Below are 20,290 nucleotides of genomic sequence, written 5' to 3' on the forward strand. Positions count from 1 at the left end.
CATGGCAGGGGGTCGGACTAGATGATCTGCTCAGGTCCCTTCTGACCCTAGAAATTATGTAACTATGAAAACTTAATGGAGAAGAGTCAAACTTTTACTTTACATACAGACATAGTCCTCTGATAGAAGAATAAAATATTTTGCAAACGCTTTAAGTTATGTGGCTGTCACCTGCAAGAGTTAGAGCCTGCTTAACTTTACCCCATTGTCACCTGGCATCAATATTGTTGAGTTTATAGGGCATAAATGCATTTTGAATTATTCATGAAATTTTGCTAGAGCAAGCTCTCAGAAATGACTTGCATGCTTTTTAAAATGAGACCTAGTAACTTAGTTTCCTAAATGACATTTAGATCTCTTGAAAAATGTATTTTCTATGTGCTCTTGTAGTGACATAGCTTCTGTATTCACATCTGATTGTTGATGCCACAGTTGCTTTTGTTCTGTAATACAGCTTTAAATTGTGCATTCAATGTATTTATTCACATCAGACATTTATCTTTATACTGCAGTAATCTGTACTCTGCACCTTCAGCTCTGGTCATTTGGCCAGTATTTCTGATGCTGTTGGTGTATTCCATGAAAAGAAACTGTATTTAACTTGAGGGGCTAGGTTGAGACAACTAATATTAAGTCAAGTATTTTTCAGTCTTTGAACACTTAAGAGATGTAAATAAATTTACATATTAATAGTAAGGATTTTTAAAGTTTTTATAAATTAATATCTATAAATAAAATAGCATATTGCATTTTAGATCAATTGCATTTGCAGCAATGATCAATACTAAGTAGTTTTCCACAAATAGCTGTGAGGTGTTCAAATTCGCGGATGACGCTAAGATGTGGGGAGAAGTGAGCATGCTGGAGGAGAGGGACAGGCTGCAACTAGATCTAGACAGGTTACAGGGGTGGGCGGATAAGAACAGGATGGGATTCAATACTGACAAGTGCAAGGTACTGCACCTGGACTTGTCATGCATCCACAGATGCATCACGAGCAGGTCCAAGGAGATGATCCTCCCCCTCTATGCGGCACTGGTCAGGCCGCAGCTGGAGAACGGTGTCCAGTTCTGGGCGCCACACTTCAGGAGGGATGTGGACAGCGTCGAGAGGGTCCAAAGGAGGGATCATCAGTTGCATGATCAGGGGGCAGTAAAGCAGGCGGTACGAGCGGAGGCTACAGGACCTGAACCTGTTCAGCCTCTAAAGAGGAGGCTGAGAGGGGATCTGGTGGCCATCTACAAACTGGCCAAGGGGGACCAGCAGGCTGTGGGAGAGTCCCTGTTGCCCTGAGCACTACTGGGAGTAACGAGAAATAACGGCCATAACTTGACTGAGAGTAGATTCAGGCTAGATATCAGGAGGCGCTACTTCACTGTCAGGGCGGCTAGGATCTGGAACCAACTTCCAAGGGAAGTGGTGCTTATTCCTACCCTGGGGAGGGGGTCGGAGTTGATGATATGCTCAGGTCCCTTCTGACCCTACCAACTATGAAGCAAATAACTAACACTTCAAATTGTAGTAGTTCCTTTTAGATAGATGAAAATGTTTGAATAAAGTCTGTTTCTAATGATAAAAAATCTTACTGTAACCCCTATCACTATCAAACACATTTCAGTATATTTGACCTATATATCTGCTGGTGGGACTTTAACAAGTGATAAGGATATTAATTAGAAAAATTGCTAACCTCTATGAGACAGACCATCCAGCAACTGATGGACACCCTTTAGCATGGGCTACTATTTTGAGAAGTGACTGGGGGCTAGGGAGGACTAGTAAGTGATAACTTGAGTAAATATAGCATTCCAAAAGTAAATTAAGTTCATCACTGCATTAGCAGGCCTGAAGGAAAAAATACCAGTTGAATGAGCATATGGAAATAATGTCTGAGGTAGAAGTAGAGCTCAGACTTAATGCTATTTATAAAGTCAGATCTGGGAGTGAGTGAGGAATGTTTTATCTGTGTTTTACTAGAAATAGCAACTTCAGTAGCAGAGATCTTTAGTAAGGTTATCAAAGTGAGAGTGATATAATATAACTGGAGTAAAGCTGATGGGGACTGATCTGGCTCATTAAAAATATCAGGTTAGTAGTATCTCAGCAGCATATGCAAGGTTTTAAAACAAATCAGAAGGAAAGAATCATTAGAGAAATAGAGGAAGGCAGAAAACAGAATAAAATGCTATAAGTTTTTACCAAAGGCATATCATGCTATAATTTTGATAGCTTTCTCTTCAAAATAACAGGTTTTCCGGACAAGGAAAATGTAGTAGAACACATCTGTTTGGCCTTCTGTAAAGTATTTAATGTGGTGCCACAAGGCAGTATTCTAAGTAAAGATGGGAGAGGAAAGAAAATTTCATCTGGAAACTAAGTGTTTTCTGTCTTTGAGAGCAATAAGTTTCTGAAACAGTCTTCCAGTAGGGGTAGTGGGAGCAAACACCTGCAAAAGTTGCAGGCAATAAGAGGAGACTGGAGTCTGAACCTGGAGGTTCTTCAAGACCTGTATTCTAATACAATAAATTGATGCTATTTGGTGGAAATTTATCCCTGAAATCAGGTGATGCTATGGATATACAAATGTAGTGAATATAACAATAAACATAGTTCTTTAACCTGAATGGCTATATAATGCACAAGGTCTTCAGAGTATTTACTTAAAATAAGCCATCATACTGTTTAAAGCAGGATTTATGTATAAATTAGCATAACAAGGAAATGTGGGATACGAAGTAGAAACAAGTAATTTTTGGATACCTGTCAAGTATGCCATTAATTTCTAATGCATCAAAATGCTGACCAAAATGAGCAATATATCCATCTTGTTTATTTTTTCTTTTTATGTCTTCCTAGATAACAGTGATCTAATTGCTTGTACAGTCATTACGAAAGATGGAGGTCAGGTTCAGAGGTTTCTGGCAGTGGATATTTACCAAATGAGCTTGGTTGAGCCTGATGTTGCCAGACTTGGCTGGGGAGTAGTTAAATTTGCAGGCCTTTTGCAGGTAAGATTGCTGCTTTTGGCAGGCCTTTTGCAGGTAAGATTTGAGGATTGATTTTTGTAAGTGAAAATTCTGTTCGCATGCAAAATGGCAAAATCAAATTGCTAATCTTCTTAGCTTAATTATTAGATAAACATACCTATTTTTCTGTTTACTTAAAAGTCTATTTATAATTCTACTATTAGTTAGCTTTATAGCATTTTCCATCTTTCAGGTAAGTTCCTAAGTGTATTAAATGGAAGCTTGCAGACAAAATAGTTTTCCCAATACAGGGTCCGGTTCAAGAAGGTACCTGTTTTCACTAGAATTCTTAAACCTCATATCTTTTTGAAGTCAAGAATGTGCTTAGGTCTCACTAAAGTACTTTTCTACAGCAGGACATTAATTGCAAATTAATCCATGCTATAAAATCTTGAACCTATTTATATGAAAGTCCCAATACCTGCCATGTTAGATATACAGAGAAAGAAAAAAGGCAACTAAAATGTGCTTTCAAAAGTTAATGCATGCACAAATACAGTATGGGAACATAAAGAATAGATGTCTGCCTGGGAAATATTTTATTCACTATTAAAATTGGGTGGAGCGGAACCAGATGCAGTTCAATAAGAATAAATGCAAAGTCCTTCGTTCGGTGAGACATAACCAGTGACTTAGGTTAGGAGGTGATGTCCTGGCCAGCACAATGGCTGAAAGAAACCTTGGGGTTGTGATTGATCACAGGATGAACATGAGCTGTCAGTGTGACACTGTAGTCAATGAAGCTAATGGCATATTGAGATGCATTAGCCAGTGTGTCACGAGCAGGGCTAAGGAAGTGTTGCTTCCTCTCTGCTCGGTGCTGGTGAGACCCCAGCTAGAGTAGTGTGTCCCGTTCTGGGTGCCACACTTAAGACATGGAGAATCTTGAAAGGGCCCAGGGAAGGGCCACAAGAATGGTTTAGGGCTTGGAGGATAAACTTTATGAGGAAAGACTAAGGGATCTGGAACTGTTCAGCCTGAGGAAGAGAAGACTTGTGGGGGGGCATGGACTTGGCCATCTATAAGCAAGTAAGGGGTAAATATCAGGAGCTGGGAGAGAAACTTTTCACTAGGGCACCCCAGGGGAGGACAAGGAGCAATGGCCATAAACTGTTAGTGGAAGGTTTCAGGTTGGATGCAAGGAAAAACTTCTTTATGGGCAGGGTGACCAGAATCTAGAATAGTTTTCCAAGGTTGGGGACTGCTCCACCTCCTTGGGAAGTATTTAAGAGGAGAGTGGACAGACACCTTGCTGGGATCATTTGATTCCTGCCCAAGGCAGCGGGGTTAGAGGCAATCTTTCAAGGTCCCTTCCAGCTATTAATTTCTAGGGGTTTTAGGATTTTTTCATACAAAGTTATCCAAAATATGTTGTATTGAAGAAAGGAAAAATCTTAGAGTCCATCAATTTAACTATGTTTTCCAAGAAAAAAGGGGATTCTTTATTTTTCAAACTCTTTTACACTAGTCCTTATTTAGTCTAAATAAGTCAATACCTTATTCAAATTTCTTGGCTTGCTAACTATAACAAAATATTAACCTATAATTAGATGCTGAGCAGAAACAGGTACGTTTCTTACCTTTTTATTCTGCTATCAGTACCCACATTTCCAGAAAAAATGGCAATAAGAATTTTAGTGTCTAATTCACTTACTTGAATTTGTGTGTGCCCTTGTTGGACTGACTTTCCAGAAACATGTGCCAAGTTATAGTAACTCTCATTGCCTCTGTTTTTAACTAGTACTCCTAGATCTTTGTTTTAATTGTATATTCAGAATAAATTATACATTCTTATTTGATCTATATTTTGAAATGTTAAAAGTGAACAAGGCTTTTGTTCACACCTTCCTTTTTTTTTTCTTTGTAGGATATGCAGGTAACAGGAGTAGAAGATGACAGTAGGGCTCTAAATATAATAATTCACAAACCTGCATCTAGCCCCCACTCTAAACCCTTTCCCATCCTCCAAGCCACATTTATTTTTTCGGATCATATTCGCTGTATCATTGCAAAGCAGCGTCTTGCAAAGGGCCGTATCCAAGCTCGGCGTATGAAAATGCAGAGAATAGCAGGTAATTGGGTGCATGCTTTTTAATTTTATTTTTTTGAATTACCGCATCTCATGGAAGCTCATAACTGTCTGGTCTGATGGCCTCTACAAAGTCTCTGAAGTACAATACTGCAGGCCACTGGAATTTGAAAAATTGATGTCCAATTTTTAGGCAATGGATCTTACACTGTGTTAATCCCTCTCCTGAAGACGAGAGGAATCATGTGACATGTTAGTTGCATCATGGAATGCTTTCCTGGAAGCAGTTCAGATGCTACAGTGACAAAAGTAGTTTAAGAAGCTACATAGAAAACAGTGTCAACAGTTGGACTTTTCGGCATTTTATGTGGGTGTTAAGGGATGTTGGAAGGAGAGCTACTTTGAAGTAGGCAGGAGGTTGCAATTGAAAATAAAGACAGCAAAGGGGTAAAATGGAGCCCAATATTGTGAATGTTGGAGCTATCCAGCAAATGTGTGGATGGATGAGGACTGGAGTATAGTGACAAAAGAGATGTGGAAGTGAAACACAGACTGCTATCTGTTCATCAATTTAATCTCAAGTATCTGCTAATAGAAAACAGAGCATCCAACCCCCCACCCAAACGAAACAAAACCCCAAACAAACAAAAAACAACCCAAAAACAAAAAGTATTGAAGTAGTATTGAAATTAATGACTCAGGCCCAGCTGGTACCTATTCTGCCTATATTTTTAAAATCAATTCCTGGAATATTTCATTTTCTAGTAGTTATTTTATTAAGTACATTTGAAATATTCTTATGCTTCTAGTCCCAGGAGTTATAACCTGTAGAATTCACTTCTTTAAATGTGCTTCTGGTATTTCAGTTTAGAATAAGTTCAGAGTTAGGGTCTTAAACACTAGCACACACAATTGCACTAAAGCATTAAATGCACATGGAAAATCTTTGCCTGCCTACAGCAGATGACATATCTACAAATAAGTTGGCTTGCTCCAGTGCTATAACTAACATAAGACCTTTTTGAACCTATGTTACTAAAAATGTTTGAAGTGGTTTAAAATCACATATATAGTGGAAAGAGACTGCAGCAATACATTTTTCCTTCTATACTATATGCTTAGGTGGGCTTTCTTAGTATGTATGTGCATTTTTGAGCCATTGTTGCTTGTTCTTTATAATTGCAGAGCAGAATGAAACAACAAATAACTTGTATTTAGGAGAGGCAAGTATAAGCTGGTTATGCAGATTGGTCTGTAAATTACCGTATTTTTCGGACCATAAGACGCACCTGACCATAAGACACACCCAGTTTTTAGAGCAGGAAAACAAGAAAAAAAATATTCTGAACCAAATAGTACCGGTATACTAAAATAAAATAAAATAGTACCGTACCTAGCTGCCTCCTGTCTCAACGTTCTAATCCTGTCAGTCTGTCAGTGTCGCACACACACACACACACAGGGGAGGCGTGCACTGTGCCGATCATGTGACCTGACTGACTGACTGACATTGAGACTCCAGGAGGCGGGACTTCCCCCACACACACAGCAATCCACAGCATGGGAACGGCAGCGGACAGTAAGCGGGCGCATGGGACCGCAAACAAATGTTCTGGGGTATCACACCTTCGGACCATAAGACGCACCCTCGTTTTCCCCCCCACTTTTGGGGGGGAAAAAGTGCGTCTTATGGTCCGAAAAATACGGTAATTTCAGCACAAGAATTCTGGGTAAACTGTTGATGCAATTTTCCCATCTCCTTTATGTAGATCTGGTTAATAAAAACGTTTTGTTTTTACATAGCTCTTTTGGATCTTCCTGTCCAACCTTCAAATGAGGTGATGGGTTTTGGACATAGCTCTGCATCTACATCCCAGCACCTGCCATTTAGATTTTATGACCAGTCACGACGTGGCAGCAATGACCCTACTGTACAGCGTTCAGTTTTTGCATCTGTTGACAAAGTCCCAGGTAAGACAGAACTTCTGATCAAAAAAAATTGTTGTACCATTTTGAATGTGTGATATATAGCCCAGTCTTTGCCTCTTGAAACTTTGATCATAGCCTGTTCCTAACCAGAAATGTGTGTTCCCCACTATTATCCTTTTAAAAATATTTTTCTTTTATCCATTAAATTTTATCAAGTGAAACTGTTCTATTTGCAGTCACTAAGTACAGATAAGTTTTCTCTGCACCTTGTGAATATGCATCTTAAATGAGGTATAATTACTTGTATGTGTGTTATCTTCTTATTTTCCAAATTGTTAATGGGAATTATTTAAAAACATTTACAGCCTCAAACTTGGAGACACTCAAAAATGTTGCTTATCAGATTGTGGTAATTTCATCTGCGATGCAAGATGACCAGGGAACCTGGTTTTCCATGATAAAAAGTCACAAATGCTCTAATAACACCCCCCCCAATCCATGATTAAAATGACAGGCCCCTCCAGCCCTGCTAGAGGGGGCACCCAGCTGCCAGGGCTACAAGGCCAGGGACCTGGGTCCACAGCCCCCTGCTTCCCTGCAGGAGGTGGCAGCTCCTGCATCAGAGCAGAGCCTGGCTCTCCCCTTCCTTCCCTCCTGCTGCCTGCCTGCTGTGGGCTTCAAAAGAGAGAGATGACAGCTCCCTGCCCTTGCACACACTCCCAGGGGACAGAGGAGACCCGTGCCCTCCAGATCTATGCACAGGGTGGGGGCACGTGTCAGCTGCCCTCTGCAAGCTCAGGCTCCCAGCTTGCTGCCCTCCCCCAGGGCTTCCACAGCCCAGCAGGTTCAATCTGGTGGTGCAGCGCACATCAAGGCCATGCAGGACAGCTGCTTGTCTCTGCGAGCTCCATACTACACTGGCAGTGTGTTCTCTGCATGCAGGCACAGCAGCATGGAATTGTGCCCCTCACTGCTGCCGGGCATACAAGGGATGCATTTCCAGGGCACTGCAGAGCTCACAGCAGCAAACAGCTTTCCTGTGCAGCCCCCTGTGCGGCCCTGTTGTGCCAGGTTGCACCCGCCCAGCTGCAGAGGCTGGGGGAAGGACAGTAGGGAGGGAGACTGAGCCTGCAGTGGGCAACTTGCCCCCATCCCCACCCCTTGCACAGATCTGGGGGCACAGATCCTTCCCAGGAGGACACGTGACTGCAAGGAGCTGGTCCCAACTGGCCCCTTCCCCCTTCTGCCCCCCCCCCCCCCCCCCCAGACAAGCCACCTGCCTCCCCTGCCAGGAGCCCTGTGGCTGCGCATTGTGACCCCAGTCCCCAAACACCGCCCCCCACCTCTGGTTGGACGGCAGTCCGAGCCCTACCCAACTCCCACCCCTATGGGGTCCTCAATCCTACCCCCCCACCCCACCCCAATTTACCTGTGGGAGCTGCTTTCCAAGCTGCCTGGCGGCCATGTGCACATACATGCACATGGTACCCTGTACCTATGGCACATGACTTACAAGGACAGGCTGAGGGAACTGGTCTTATTTAGTTGAGAGAAGAGGAGACTGGGAGGGGATTTAATAGCAGCCTTCAACTACCTGAAGCGGGGTTTGAAAGAGGATGATGCTAGACTGTTCTCAGTGGTGGCAGATGACAGAACAAGGATCCAACAGTCTAAAGTTGCAGCAAGGGAAGTTTAGGTTAAATATGAGGAAGATTTTTCTTACTAGGAGGGTAGAAAAACACTGGGACAGGTTACCCAGAGAGGTGGTAGAAGCTCCATCTTTGGAGGTTTTCAAGACCCTGCTAGACGAAGCTTTGGCTGGGATGATCTAGATGGGGGTTGTCCTGCCTTGAGCAGGAGGTTGGACTAGATGACCTCCTGAGGCCCCTTCCAACCCTAATTTTCTATGATGCTAAGATTTTGAATTTTATTCAGTATTTCAGAATGAACTTCTTTGAGGGAATGAAAAAATAATTTTCATGATTGACCTTACCCCCTAACAATGCTTCTATTTTGAGAACATGATGGTAATGTCAGTGAAAACAGCTGACACCGTTGTTGGGTGTTCCTGATTGACAGCTGTACTTGACAAGAACTTGTTAGGGTTTCATTGTGTGCATGGGTAAACTTGGGGAAAACAAAAATAGAATCAATATGATATAAAGAGTGAAAAATTTAAAACATAAACTTTTAAAAACATTACGGTTTAATTCAATACATAATACCTAATCATAAACATTATACATTTTTTATGATGTAAAATTATGGTGCCTACAGTGGAAAGAGGCTGATGTTTGGTGGGGGTTGGTTTATTTATTTATTTTTTTTAAGTATTTTTGATTTACTATATTTTCTGCTTTATTTTTAGCATAGCCAAGGTGACATTAGCAGAATTTCATGCTTCTCTTGGTTAAAAAGGCAAAGATCCAAAGATTTGGGATCTGTGGGTTTTTCGTTTTTGTGCGTGTAGTGTTTACAGCTCCTACTGATTTCAGAACTGTGGCTTATGATATCTTAACATGAAGCCTTTAGTGCCTGTTTCAAATTGAACTTTATAGCTTTGGCACTTACACTTAACTAACAAGCTGCGAGTAGGCTAAGACACCTATAGTTGCTTTCAGTCTCTGAATATTTCATTGCTACAAGTGGCTGTTGTGAAATACTTGCATACTGTAGTGAGAGAGTAGTTTCTCTATTTGTAGAGCAAGTAAGCTGCTTTCTTTCACAGACTTGTTCTAAGCAGGGAAAAGCAAGCATTTATTCTTAGCAATATTCCTGGAGCATTATACAGTTCCTTGGGAAAACCAAAGCTTATAATGCATGATGTGGATTTTGAAATAACAATAAAATGTAATTCATATGCATATTCATTGTATCTCGCTCTATATTCTCTACTGTTAGCACTGTACAGCTACTAATTCAATTGGTATCTAATATTTTCTCTGGTTCATGAATTAGCAAGACAGCCTGTGATTTCAATTACAAAATTATTTGATGTAACTGGAAGAATGGACTTGATTTATTGTATTTCAGGTCTAGTTTAAGTATTGGCAGCTGGTGTAACTCCCATTATATATTTCATAGCACAGAGCATATTAGCACTATAAACTTTTTAATATTAAGAGAATGAAAGGGGCAGGCAGAAGGTTAGATCCAAGCTGAGGTTTTTAAACTTTTCAGTGGTGTTCAAATATTGCTTCAGTTATTGTCAAAGCCGTGTTCTGTTCAGCAGGACACATGTGCCATTGCCCTCTCTGGTCCACTGTTGCTTTTACCACAAAAAGCAGAAGAGCATGGGAGACTGAGTAGAGCCCACCCCTGCATTTGGAGCCTGCCCAGGAGCTTGGATGACTGGTTGAAGCCCTTGATCCATTATCCATTGCTCCCTTATAAACAGAAAATGAATGAGAAATTCAGTTCCTGAGCTATACAGGGCTTATACTCTCCTGTCCCTTCGTGCTCCTGTTGCTTTTCTGGTCCTGCATAACTCATTACTTCACTAGTAAAGCATCAAGGTCCATATACTCTGCATCAGGCTGGACCTAAAATCTGCAGAATTTGTGTGCAACAGATTTGGAAAAATCTGTGGCAAACTCAGGTGAATTCAAAACAGAAATGGTGTGTCATTTAAACAGGACAGAGCCTTTTCACATTGGTAAAGAATCTCTTGGGTTATTTGTTTGGATATTAAATTCAGTTTATTTCATGTGGCTTTTTGCTTCCCTCCCATCCATATTTAACATGCTATACATCTCAAATTGCAGCTGCATAAATATAGTGTAGAAGGCTTTTGAGGAGGGTAAAGAGAAACTGTAATTTTCATTATTATTATTATTATTATTATTTTTTAACTGCTGGGTGCTTGATGGAGTATCAGTTGAGGCTTTTGATAGTAGGGAAGGAATCGCTCTCCTCTTCTACTTTTATGGGCAGGGGTCAAGGTGTTTTAAAATTCAGGGTAAAGGATCGAATTCCACACTTTTCTGCAGTCTTTTGACAAACTTACTGGTCCATGCATTCCTTCTCTAGAAAGGTAGCAGTATCCAATAGCAGTGAAGTAGCATTTAAGCCTGGTATGTCTGCTGAGGTAATCAGCAGGGAAAAACAACTAATGATATCGAATAGGCTTCAGAGGTATGTAGGGGTATCTCGCATTTCTCAGTATGACTAATTTCTAATAGCCTGTGATTTCAGTGCTTTGGTTGCATACATACAAATTTGCCTTTAGAAGAGCCCCTTCCTGTTGTGACGATGTAACTTTTCTTTTTTAAATTAATTTACATTTTCAAGCACAATTAGGGGATAACTTAAAAGAAGCAGGCTCATGAGTGTTTGTATCATATTACACATGCACAAAGCTCCAACTGTGGCACTGTAGGTTATTCAGTTGCCTTCTCCCAATCTTGTTGCTCAAATGTTTTATGGCACAATGCTAAAGTTGCTTAAAGAGTGTGTGCCAGCTTCTGTGAGTTCAGGCTGGATTGGAGGGGGAAGTACACGTAGCCTTACTGGAAAGCTGATATGAAGGTATGATATACTTGAGTAACAGCTGCTCTTATTACTGACTACTGAAGAATAGGTTTTACAAATAGTCTTTTTTCTCCAGCAGTGAACTGACAGTGTTATCAGAGAGGAAGTAGAAGTGGTTCTCCATCTGTTAGTCATGAGCACTAAGGGACTTCTAGAAATTTCTTAGCACATTACCTACAAATCCTTTGCCAGGCTTTTATTTATTTAATTGGATTATCCTTTTTTTGTCTTATTTGGTGTTGGCACTTTAAAAGGGTATGCAAATAGTCTCAAGCCTGTTTGTTGAAAGCTGTCCCTTGAATTTGGACAGTCTTGGGACAGAAGAAGCCATGATGGCTTTATCTGTTCTTTGGTATCTGAAAGTTGACCTGCCTGCAAATTCAGGAAAATTTACTGATAATATCTGAAAAGAAATGCATTTAATGTCAGAGACTTTCATATTTTGGGAAAGTGACAGATCCTGCTGGGTTGTGTGAATCTTTCACACTATAAATGAAAATGCTGCACAAAGACACTGAAATTATCAGCTTCCACAGATATATCTGTTAATGAGTCCCATACCAAAAAAGAGTCATAAAATAATAGCACCCTGAATAAAGTAGAAGAAAAGGAGACTGCAGATAAGAGAGATCACTTGGAGACTGGATAAGAGACTAACTGAATCTTTCCATTAAAGGCCTCAGTTGAGGAATATCATGTAGAACAGCGATTCTCAAACAAGGTGCTGCAGCACCCAGTGATGCTATGAGATCCTTTTAAGTGTGCTCCATAATATTAGCGCTGTTAGGTGCTGGCATTTTCTGAAAAGTGCCACCAGTCTAACAAGGGGTACCTTGGCTTTAGAAAGGTTAAAAACCACTGATTGGGAAAATACATAGAGTCTGTGACATCCTGTTAAAAATCAAGTACATTGATGACAGCTTTCTCTTCTTGAGAATAAAACCAGAGGATAGCTACATAAATTAAAGCTTTTTCAGAATATTTTCTTCCCTAATTTTGTTAAGGATCAAGAAGACTTGTGGAAAAGTTTAGTTGCCTTTCCAGAGGGCAAAAAAATGGTTATACCTAAATACATCAATAAATTACTTGACTTTCAGCAGCATTAAACACCTTAATTCCTTATTTTTAATGAGGTTTTAATTCTTGTGCTTTTTGAATATCAGAACAAAGCTAACTTTGATCTGGGCCACAAGACACTCATCCCCAGACATTATTTTGTTTTTTTATCAGTGACTGCTACTTTATGATAGTAAATTCAGAGTTTACTATGATGGTTACAAAACTACAGTTTGAGATATTTCATCTCATATATTTATAATATATGTAACTCGTTCTATTAATGAACTACTCACAACACTGTACAAATGAATACTTAACTTGAATTTTCTCTTTCAACAAAATCCATTGTGAATTACACAGATGCTGTTCAGTATTTCCTGTACCCTTTTTTTCCTGAACTTCCAGCAGGAAATTTTGGGGAAAAATCAAAATATGGCAGAGTTCCAATATGAGAAGTGAGAGGGTCTGAGCCCTCTGCTCTGCAGTTTATGGACTAGTATAGCAACTTGTGGGGACCATGCGTTGTGTAGACTAACTGAAATTGTTCCATTCACTGAGAAAAGAATATAAGTTGGTTCAATGTAAGCTATTACTTTTACCTCCCAACTCTCATTTCTTGTAGAAATGTGTAATAGTTGCAAGTAAATTACTTGGAACATTTATGATTTCCAGATCATCACAGCTGCTGCAGGTTGTCAAGTATATATTAAGCAACAGTATAAAAAGTCATATAGCACATACTGATTCTGGTCAATACTTGCTTTGAATATCTCCTTAATATGCTTATGCTAATAAGCTCCATGAGGTAAGTAAATATCAATGTTGAGTAATTTGTAAGGTACCATTCTTAGAAAGGGAACTTGGAGGAGATTTCTTATTTCATTGTGAAACTTTCAAAAGCATATACGTAACTTACAGGCAAGAGATTCCTCTATGTCATTTGGATGTTCTTGAAAAACCTCATGTGTAAAATTCAGATGTTTCATACCCCATTTGAGAGAGAGTGAGTTATGACTGGACCTTGTTTCCAATGTAACCTCTAAGATTCCTCTGCTCTGTGGCAGATATTTTACACCAGATCATCACCACATGCATGCACGTGTGCTTCTTGTAGAAAATATAATATACTTTTATAATATTATATAAAGCTGTTGCACACGTGCATGTAGATACCTAGACTGACCTATCCAGAATAGGGAAGGAGTGGCTATTTAGTCCATATTTTAGTCAGCAGAACATTTTGTGAGAGGTTTTTAAGCATTTTATAAACCTTAAAGAAGTTTCATTGTGTGTGAGGTAAAAAAAGATTGGCTTTAACAATGCAGGCTTTTAAAACTCAGGATCTCCAGAAATCATGAGTCTGGCCTCTCAAAATCATGGGACTTTGTGTGCACATGAGTTCATGTTTTCAAGCTGTTTCTTGAAGTTGCGAGGACTAGAAACTTCTTTTTAATGAAATCCAAGAATTAAAAAGATCACCAGGTATACAAGCTTGTTGGTGGAACTGCAGTATTAAGGATGGAATTGTGTTATTCAGTGTTAGTTGGTCCTGGCTCCTGATGCTAAAATTTCCAGTAACCCATTTGGAAGTTTAAAGTTTTTAGTTTTACAAAACTGAATCCAAATAATATGGTGGAACTTTTTAATAATCCTCTGTAAAGGAAGGTGGCAGGCAAAGAGGGAGAAAGAGAAAATTAGTAAGGATTAGAGAAGAGGAAAATCAACTATTTGAAAAAGAGTGGGTGACCATTTAACAAGTAGTTAGTTAAGTGAGAAGTGCATAGAAGATGATTTAGAAGCAAGTTCAGATTGCACCCATCAAATGGAAAAATGTATACAATATGGCAGAATGTTAAGACTAAAAATTAAGAACAAATCTGTCACTTTAATTTTGTGTATTGATTAGTTGTTGATGCTATTGGCAACAAAACCCCAAACCACATGAAACTTGCTGGGTTTGTCTGTAGCAGCCCTGGTCTGAGCTTCAGATTTGTAAGAGAGATATCTGAGCCTTGACTGGTTGGCTGATCAGTTCGGTTTGAGGGAGAAGAGAGTTTGATCTTTCAGTTTCACATGGTGGTGATGGCATTTCTTTGAGATTCTTGTGTTTAAATCTGTGCATATTGAAAGAGAATGTCTGTATACATTTCTGCAAAGGAAGGATTATGCTTTGTAGTAGAGATGAAAGAAGTATCAGTTCAATGGGGGAAAAAATTAGAAAAAATTAAAGTTTCTCCTTTCCTCTCTCCTTCTCAATGTGTCTTGCTTGTACAGAGAAAAGCCTGAACTGTGGGTTGATTGGACTTGATCTTGCAGAATTGGTTATGGCAAAGCAGATGCATGCAGGAAACGCCATCAAGCCAGCTAAAGAATAAACCAGAGAAATGTAGGGAGAAAAGAGAAGGCAGTAGAGCAGGATAGATATGTGATCATCTGAGAAAATAGGGCTAGATTCTATTTCTCCTAAAGGTTAGGGCTTCTTCCACTTTCTTTTCTGAATAACTTCGTTTTAAGTTTGCCATCTTACACAAGGATGCACCCTTGCCAAAGAACTATTGTGGAGGGAGAAGGTAGAAACAAGAAACAAATGCAAGAAACTGAGAAAAAGTCTTGGTCCTAATCTCTTTAGAAACAATAGCGTTAAAGTAAAACTAAGCAGTGAATCAATGGTGATCTCTCTACATGTCTAGCATGCTGAAAGCATTGCTTGAGGAGACAGTGAGTGCATATTTTTAATTACATATTTCCTATGAAATTAACTCAATTCAAGTAAAGAGAGAAGACATTCTTCTGTAAGAGTTGGGAGAAATGTCAAGTGATCTTACATAGTCAATGGCTCAAGAAAGCATGCTGGACAGTATTAGAGGACCATGGATGTTGGAAAGGAAATGGGATGTGTCTCTGTGTATTCCTAACAACTTGTATCTTTAGTGCTTGAGTGAGTTAGAGCAGCTACACATGAGGCACCTTTAGGACCTTTTAGGTCTCATTTCACTTCCAATAGCCATGACTAACTCTGCTTACTTTTTTCTTTGCAGATTGTTCCTGAAGGAGGCTCATGGTTTAATCTTTATCAAGGCTCTGAACCTGTGGCATTTTAAATTATTGAGATTTACCTTTCCACCTGCCTCCACGCCCACCCCCGCTAAAAAACCTCTGTCATGAGTGAAATTGTAATATCCCACTAGTGTGCTCTTTAAGCACTTCATTTGTAGATGAAGGATTTTTTTTTAAAAAATGCCTTTGACTGAATTTCTTTTTATTTCTCACTCTTGCAGTTAGCATTGTTATGACTTGGTATGAACCATCATTTTCTGTTTTTAGTGTTCTTGCTGAATCTTGTCAGGTGACATCCACATGACATTAATACAATTTTTCCTCTTTGATAAAGGAAATATAGCATTAAGAAACCCTTTAATATTATTTCTGAAACTACTCCTTGTGAAAGTTTGATATACTCCTAGTTCATGGCTTGTGATGAGGAAATGGGTATACAGTGACACTTTTTAAATGAAATATTTGGCAAATGTTAACAGGCTTTTAGGGAAAATATTCTAGCTTGCATCTTATAACATTTTGCTCATGAACTCAGTTTGCTTTTCTCTTCTACTGTTTTATTGTGTGTCTGTATTTTGTATAAAAAGTGTATATAGGTATCTGAATCGGTCACATTTTTTACCATGTAAAAAGGTCATATTTTTGCACTGCACAAATCTGAGTTTTTTTTCTTATTTTCCACTCATTGAGGTAAATTAATCGTTAATGCATATAATTCATGTGAAGTCCAATTTGCTTATTTATAGACATTATCTGTGATATAAATCACTGCCTTTACTTCCCTACTTCTCAAACAAATTGATGCACATTAAGTGGTTTCTACATTCAGTGGTTGGTTGTGTGTAGAGAATCCACGCTGGTAAACTTGAGCAAACTGCTGGAATGAAATAATCACCTGTTGGCGTTTCCGCTGGCAGGAAAATGAATTTTAAGACTCTTAATAAAGAATTTATCACAGAAGAATAGCTGGGGTTTTTTGTCTGATTACCAAGCTGGCATGCTTTTGGTAGGCATAATCACTAATCTTGATTTACTAAGTATCTGTCTGAGGATATGGCAAATCCTTCCACTGGGTGTTTCTCTGTGGTATAGTAGAAGCCAAAGGAGAACACTGCATTAGAAAAAGGGGACTTACATTAGTTCGTTGTCATCTGCATTTATTGAGAGAAAAATCTGTGACTGTAAAGCTGCAAGTATATAGGGAGAACAGAAGGTAATTACTTTTTACAAGTTATGAGCCAGCTTTGGTTAATTTTCCACTTAATTTGTTTTCCCCTCTACTATCAGTAATTGGCGATCTTCGAGCAAGCTCCTTGACTTTCTCATGCTTCCCTTTGCTCATCTTGCTTGTGAGGTGCTTGCCTTGTTCATAAAGGCAGTGGGCATTTTTCCATCAAAGATACTGTTTAAAGAATCTAGGTATCAACCCCTTGCTTTTATGTGAATCGGAAGGGATTCTGGCTATTGTACTTGTATATTTTTGGCACTTTTAAAATAATACTTTCAGTGTAATAGTTCTGTAACTTTCTATTAACATCTTAATAATGAATTCATGAAGGCTTGCTTTTACTGTGAATGGTTATTATGTAGATGGCCACAACAATGGTTATTGTTTTGGTTTTGTACTTGTGCAAATGTTAAGACAGGTTCCTATAACTTTTAAAAAGCGTCCTGTAAATGTGAGGTCAGAACTTGGACCACTTTCATTTAACAGACATCCAGCCAAAGGAAGGTGTGAAATGGCTATATCAACTCTGCTTTACAGGTTTAGAGCAGGGGTACTTGAGAAGGCCCTGGGGGGTGGGACAGAGCAGCCCACAGACCATCCCGCGGTGTCGCACAGGTGCCGCCCGCCCAGCCAGATGCAGGGGGTGGGAGGAGCGCGCACACAACGGTTGCCACTGCTCTGCATTCAGCTGCGTGCCTCACCCCTCCCTCTGCATCTGGCCTCTGGCAGTATACTGCTCCACAGCTGGCTGCCAGGGGTACACTGATCCAAAAAGGTTGAAAACCCCTGATTTAGAGTTTTGCAAGCAATGAACTGCTACATGGTGCAAATGAACAGTTCTTAGGATGAAGTGTTAGTAGTAATAAACCATATCTTAAGGTAGGAGAGACCTCCGCAAAAGAACTTGTGGTCTAGAAAGTATATTTGAAAAGCTGGCAACAGAAAACAACAAAAAGAAAATTAAAGCAGTGGTCAAAAATATCTTGCCAAGATATCAGTTGGAGTCCTTGGATGTATTCAGTTTCCTGGTCAGTTTGCTGGAGAGAGGTTATTAAGCTTCCTTCTCTCTGAATGGCAACTCTGCAAAGCTCAAAAGTACCTACAAGTGCTTTTATGGAAACTAATTAAACAGTCAGATGATAGTAACAAGGGGCTCAATACTGTTCTGACTGATGGCAGCAGGCTTATGTATAGTCAGATGCCAGAGAACTATAGCTCCAGATGACACATTTCTGTAATAAGATTTTATGAAATTCAGTTCAACCCTTCTCTTTTTTTCTGTTCCTGTCATTGTGACTTGACTAGTAATGTGTGTTGATCAGATATTTTCCGTGTCATTTTTCTGATCCCGTGTGATCGATTAAATGGTGGCACAATCAGACCTTTGCCGTGTGAAAGCTTTACATGCTAGAAATGTAATGAACAGTGCTAGTAAGAAACAAATCAAGTTTACTGATTGGTTCAGAGAGGCGTTGTAAAGGAAGAGATCTATGTACTTTAAGTTGGTTTTGTGAGGTGAGGGGCAGAGAACCTCTAATCAGGAAGTCCAAGACGAGCAGCTAAACGAACTAGGTCCTGCAGCATCTACCAGATACTTCTGCCAGCAAAAACAGCTTTCACTCTCCTGGGTCTACAAAATTCTACAAGGTCGTGAAGTTGCACCATGCTAACGCTGTGTGTGACCCAAGTCACCCATATAATAATTCTCAGACAACCACAGAAAAACATAAACTCCTTAGTTCACCACTGAGTAATTAAGTCTGCAACTTCTGGTGTACCATTTGAACTTTTTCTCCAAGCTTACAATGCATTAGTTGACAGCACTCTGTATGAGCAATCATTGAGTTAACTGAGAGCTATTCACTTAAAATAAATGGGAACTAAAACATGCCAAAAGGTGTCAGTGAAGTAATAAAAATGTTTGCAACAAGCTACTAATTTTGAAAATGCAGGAATTTCAAATTCAAGACGATGAATGGGATTTCATTTCAAATTAACTACTAACAGAGCAACTGCAGTCAAAGCAAATTTGATGTACAGCGTTTTATTGGTTAGGGTTGTTTCATTTTATTCCAGTTCCATTACTTATGCATTTTGTACCTTACTGGAGAGAGGGGTTTTTAATTGTTTATAAACACCATCTGTAAAATGGGTATGTAACTTGCTTATCTCACCATGGCGTGTTCAGGATTAATGTTGAAGCTTTTTGACATCCGTGGATGAAAATTGCTGGAGGCACATAGATTTACTATGAAAGTCAGCACAGAATACCGTTTTGTCATACAAGATTTAATAGGCAATTAGTGGAAAGTTCACAGGTTTAATTGCCCATTCTTAAATATGAAAGCTGGTATTGATGGGATTTTCATCTAAAACTCTCCCTCCAGGGGAATCGTAGCAATGATCAAGTGAAAAGCTAATTAACATACAATTATTTTAATTTTTAGAAGTATCCAAGATATAAGTGGAGACCTTTGGTAGAGTGTTCCCTTCCAGGCATCCCCAACCTACACTTGTTTGTATTTCCTTCCCTTAATCTTTACTTTTTTATTTATCTTCAGACTTTGAACATGTCCTTTATGAAAAGAAACAATACCCTTCCTAGAAAAGCATTTCATAGCAATGCTTACTGATAAGATCACAACATTACCTACCGTATTTTAAACTAGTGACTCTCAAATCTACTCTGTGTATGAACTGCCTGCATCATCCAATTAAGTACCTTGGCCTGTCTTTTCTGACATCCTTCTATGGATGTCTTATCATAACTTTAAAATCAGTATGGTCAAGACTGAGCTCTTGATCACTCACCTCAGTCTTCTCTCTTTTGCATTTTGTCTGTTGCCATGGCTGCCATCCATCTCTAGGGACATACCTAAATCATGGCAGAAGTTTCTGGCACAGCAGCAGCTTTTTAATATTGTTCTTTTCACCACGCACCCCCCCACTTCCTCCCATTCCCTCCCACTATCAACTCTCTGCTGCTAAGTGATAGATGTGCAATTAATGCCACTGTATTTGCCTCCCAGTCTCTCAGTGGCAGTTTCGGGGGGGGGGGGGGAATCAGCAAAAAGATCGGAATTAAAGGTGCTACTACTTCAGTAACTTCTGCCAGTATTTAGGTGAGTCCCTATGACCAGGGATCCTGGTTTTCCCTGATTTAAAAAAGAATTCCAAATTCTCTGATTTTTCTTTTTTTTTATTATTTTTTTTTTTAAGGAAAATAGCAAATTCTCTCATTAAAACCCCCAAATTTATGATTAAAATGAAATGCTGCTCTGTGTGTGTGTGTATGTATATAGGTATCAGTTGAACACAATTTTTTTGATATATTTACCATTTTAAAGCACTTTGAAAGCTTAGCACTGTTGTAATCACTATAATAAAACAAATTCTAAATACCTGTAAATTTTGGTATTTTATTTTGGGTTT

At 39.3% G+C, this 20,290-nt stretch overlaps 1 protein-coding gene across 7 annotated transcripts in view; it reads left to right on the plus strand.

Moving 5' to 3' along the window:
* The window catches only part of CLEC16A (C-type lectin domain family 16 member A), a 170,178-nt gene that overhangs the window by 121,994 nt on the left and 27,894 nt on the right, over window positions 1-20,290 (plus strand). For 6 of the 7 annotated variants that reach the window (XM_019540107.1, XM_019540105.1, XM_019540112.1 and 3 more), the window contains exons 19-21: window positions 2,857-3,008; window positions 4,894-5,098; window positions 6,859-7,026. In XM_019540107.1, the coding sequence (XP_019395652.1) occupies window positions 2,857-3,008; window positions 4,894-5,098; window positions 6,859-7,026 (525 nt within the window). Of the gene's footprint in view, window positions 1-2,856; window positions 3,009-4,893; window positions 5,099-6,858; window positions 7,027-15,611; window positions 19,922-20,290 lie in introns of those variants that run through there. The other variant, XM_019540110.1, reaches the window with a different exon arrangement.

The sequence above is a fragment of the Crocodylus porosus genome, unplaced genomic scaffold, assembly GCF_001723895.1.
Source record: "Crocodylus porosus isolate Cpor-Errol unplaced genomic scaffold, CroPor_comp1, whole genome shotgun sequence".
NCBI lineage: Eukaryota > Metazoa > Chordata > Crocodylia > Crocodylidae > Crocodylus > Crocodylus porosus.